The sequence below is a fragment of the Propithecus coquereli genome, unplaced genomic scaffold (assembly GCF_000956105.1).
Source record: "Propithecus coquereli isolate 6110/MARCELLA unplaced genomic scaffold, Pcoq_1.0 Scaffold33, whole genome shotgun sequence".
In the NCBI taxonomy this organism is placed as follows: Eukaryota; Metazoa; Chordata; class Mammalia; order Primates; family Indriidae; genus Propithecus; species Propithecus coquereli.
In genome coordinates this window covers 4,021,470-4,024,020 of record NW_012148952.1, presented here as the reverse complement: position 1 = coordinate 4,024,020, position 2,551 = coordinate 4,021,470, and the positions used below count along the sequence as shown (strand labels likewise).

General features: G+C 39.0%; 1 protein-coding gene across 1 annotated transcript in view; it reads left to right on the top strand.

Moving 5' to 3' along the window:
* The window catches only part of THSD7B (thrombospondin, type I, domain containing 7B), a 720,444-nt gene that overhangs the window by 177,118 nt on the left and 540,775 nt on the right, over positions 1-2,551 (top strand). Inside the window, exon 7 of the mRNA XM_012650502.1 lies at positions 460-694. Coding sequence (XP_012505956.1) covers positions 460-694 — 235 coding nt within the window. The remainder of the gene's footprint in view (positions 1-459; positions 695-2,551) is intronic.

The following is a 2,551-nucleotide window of genomic DNA, read 5'->3' as shown; positions in this document are numbered from 1 at the left end:
CCTGCCAGCGGATAGCACATCACCAGGTATTATTTCAGAGTTTAAGGACAGGCTCTCTCCTGCCAAACTTTAATAGATATTTCTGGATTTCTCAAGTTGCAGTAAAATGCACTGCTTGATGCAGGATAGGTGTCTTAAAATGGCTTTCTGAGAAAAATAATGCTTCTTTTAAAAAAGGAAGACCGTGTATAAGTAGAGTGTGTGTGTGAGTGCGTGTGTGTGTGTCTGTGTTCAATGTGATATCGCTTCAAAGCCATGGACTAATTAATTATATGTAGGCATAGAAAAATTTCTTTTAAAAGCAGATTTCGTTGGAGTTTGTCTTAAGAGATACATTCCCCAGAGGTAGGCAGTAGTGTCAATTAATTTTGTAATTTAAATGCAAATATACCAAAAACAAGAACAACAATAACAACAATAGCAACAACTATGTATTCTCTTTGATTTTATTTTTTGCAGGTGGCAAACCATGTCCCCCTAGTCAGGCCCTCCAAGAATATCGTTTATGCAATGACCATTCCTGTATGCAGCTTTACTGGGAGACATCACCATGGGGCCCCTGTTCTGAAGACACATTGGTAACTGCCCTTAATGCAACCATTGGCTGGAATGGAGAAGCTACATGTGGTGTGGGCATTCAGACCCGGAAGGTCTTCTGTGTCAAGAGCCATGTCAGACAAGTGATGACCAAAAGGTATTATCTGTCTACTACTGAAAGATCATTTGATTATTGTATAGTTGAGTATTTTTAGTTAAAAGCGTTTATCAATGAAACAACTGATACACCTGGGTCTGTGATAGAGTAAGAGGATTCTGTTGTTGTTGTTTGATTCTAAAGATTAAAGCATGAGTCTCAAACAAAGGTAAACACAGTTACAATATGTATCGCTAGTGCATTTACAATATGTGCATTAGTTAATGGATAAAAATAATGTCCACAAACATCAAATGTGCTTGAATAATCAAACAAGTTTTCTAGAGCTGGTCTCAGTAATTTTTACTCTTCTCAAATTACATAAAGAATAGGTCAACATAAAGGTAGTTTCTGCACTTTGAATTAAAGGTTGTATCTTACTGCTCGTTAGATTCCACAGGTGAGTGGAGTGAGCAGATAAATCCATACTCCCATTTTAATTATACCAATCCATGCCTTCAAGTAGGGTACAATATCATGCATGCTACACTCTCTGCACATGGAGATATAAAATTTTTAAAAGGAAGTAGAAAAATATGGTCATGGGATACAAGTATATAGATGTCAAGAAGGGTCAAGAGCAACTGCAAGTGAGCTGTGGGAGTTTCATCTCTAGACGAAATGAGGAGCTCTGTCTCTTCCTGAAGTTTATATGGGAATGCTTGTAAAAAGAAAATAGATGGGTTCTATGCAGTATACAGAAACTGGTCTATCCATAGGGATTGCCGGTGGCCATTTTTGCAGGCTGCACCTTAGTCACCGGGGTGGTGAGTCACCAGGATGGGCTGGTGCAAGTTTGGGTCTAGTGTCATAAGTTAGGCAACTTGGAGCCCTTCCCTAGGAATTCTCAAGCATATGAGCTTAGAGTTGCCAACACATGATTGGGTCTGGTGGAAAAAGCAAGAGGAGAGAGTGAAGCTGATGCTCAAAAAAAAGCAGAAACAGAGTCATAACGAATCTTGGCAGCGTCAAGCTTGTTCCCATCCCCTGTTACTACACCCTTGCCCTTTCTGGCAAAATAGGCAAATGCATTCACTCTTCTGCGTAACTCAATATAGCATGTGTTTCTGTCATGAGCAACTCAAATACCTCAATGATTTCATTGGCACCGTGGTGAAGAGCTCTGGGTGTTATCCACACGGCCATGGAAGCCACTTAGGTTGTCTACAAGGAAAGTCACAAAAACTCAGTCAAGGAAAATGAACTGTTATGGCAGAAGCACTGGGCAGACACTACCCAGTACTGGTGTTGGAATATCTGATGAGCAAATGGTTCTGCAAATACATATGAAGATAACTGTGACTTGAAGTGAAGCATAGCCAGGAAGACTCACCTCTCTCTCCTAAATACAGTTATCTTCGTGTGTATTTGCAAAATCATCTTCAAATACAGTCTTTAGCACAGTGTCTGACATGCGGTTTCCATAAACATTTCTGGAATTCATGAATGAACTAGACTTGTGTTGGGGGCAGTGATAAAGATTGACAAAGATTGAATATGAAGAGCAGAACAAGAGAAGCTGTTATTTATCTTTGCTTCAAGAAAAAATATTTAATCTTCCATGATAAATTTTGGTAAAGGGGACTATCTTGAAGAGTGATGAACAGATCATACATGTGACCTGCTCTTATTAATTCATAAATGTTGTTTTGGCTCTAACTCCTGACTGCACATTGGTTGTGATATTTTTCAGAACATGAACTTGTGTCGGTTGTAGTTTTCAACATGACTGGTAGCCATATCACCACATGGACTGATTAGATCAATAAATAAATGGAAGTTGTAGACAAATATGGATAATAACATTTTGCATCACCTGGTTCAGGTGGTAACCTAATTCATGAGATTATGGCAAAA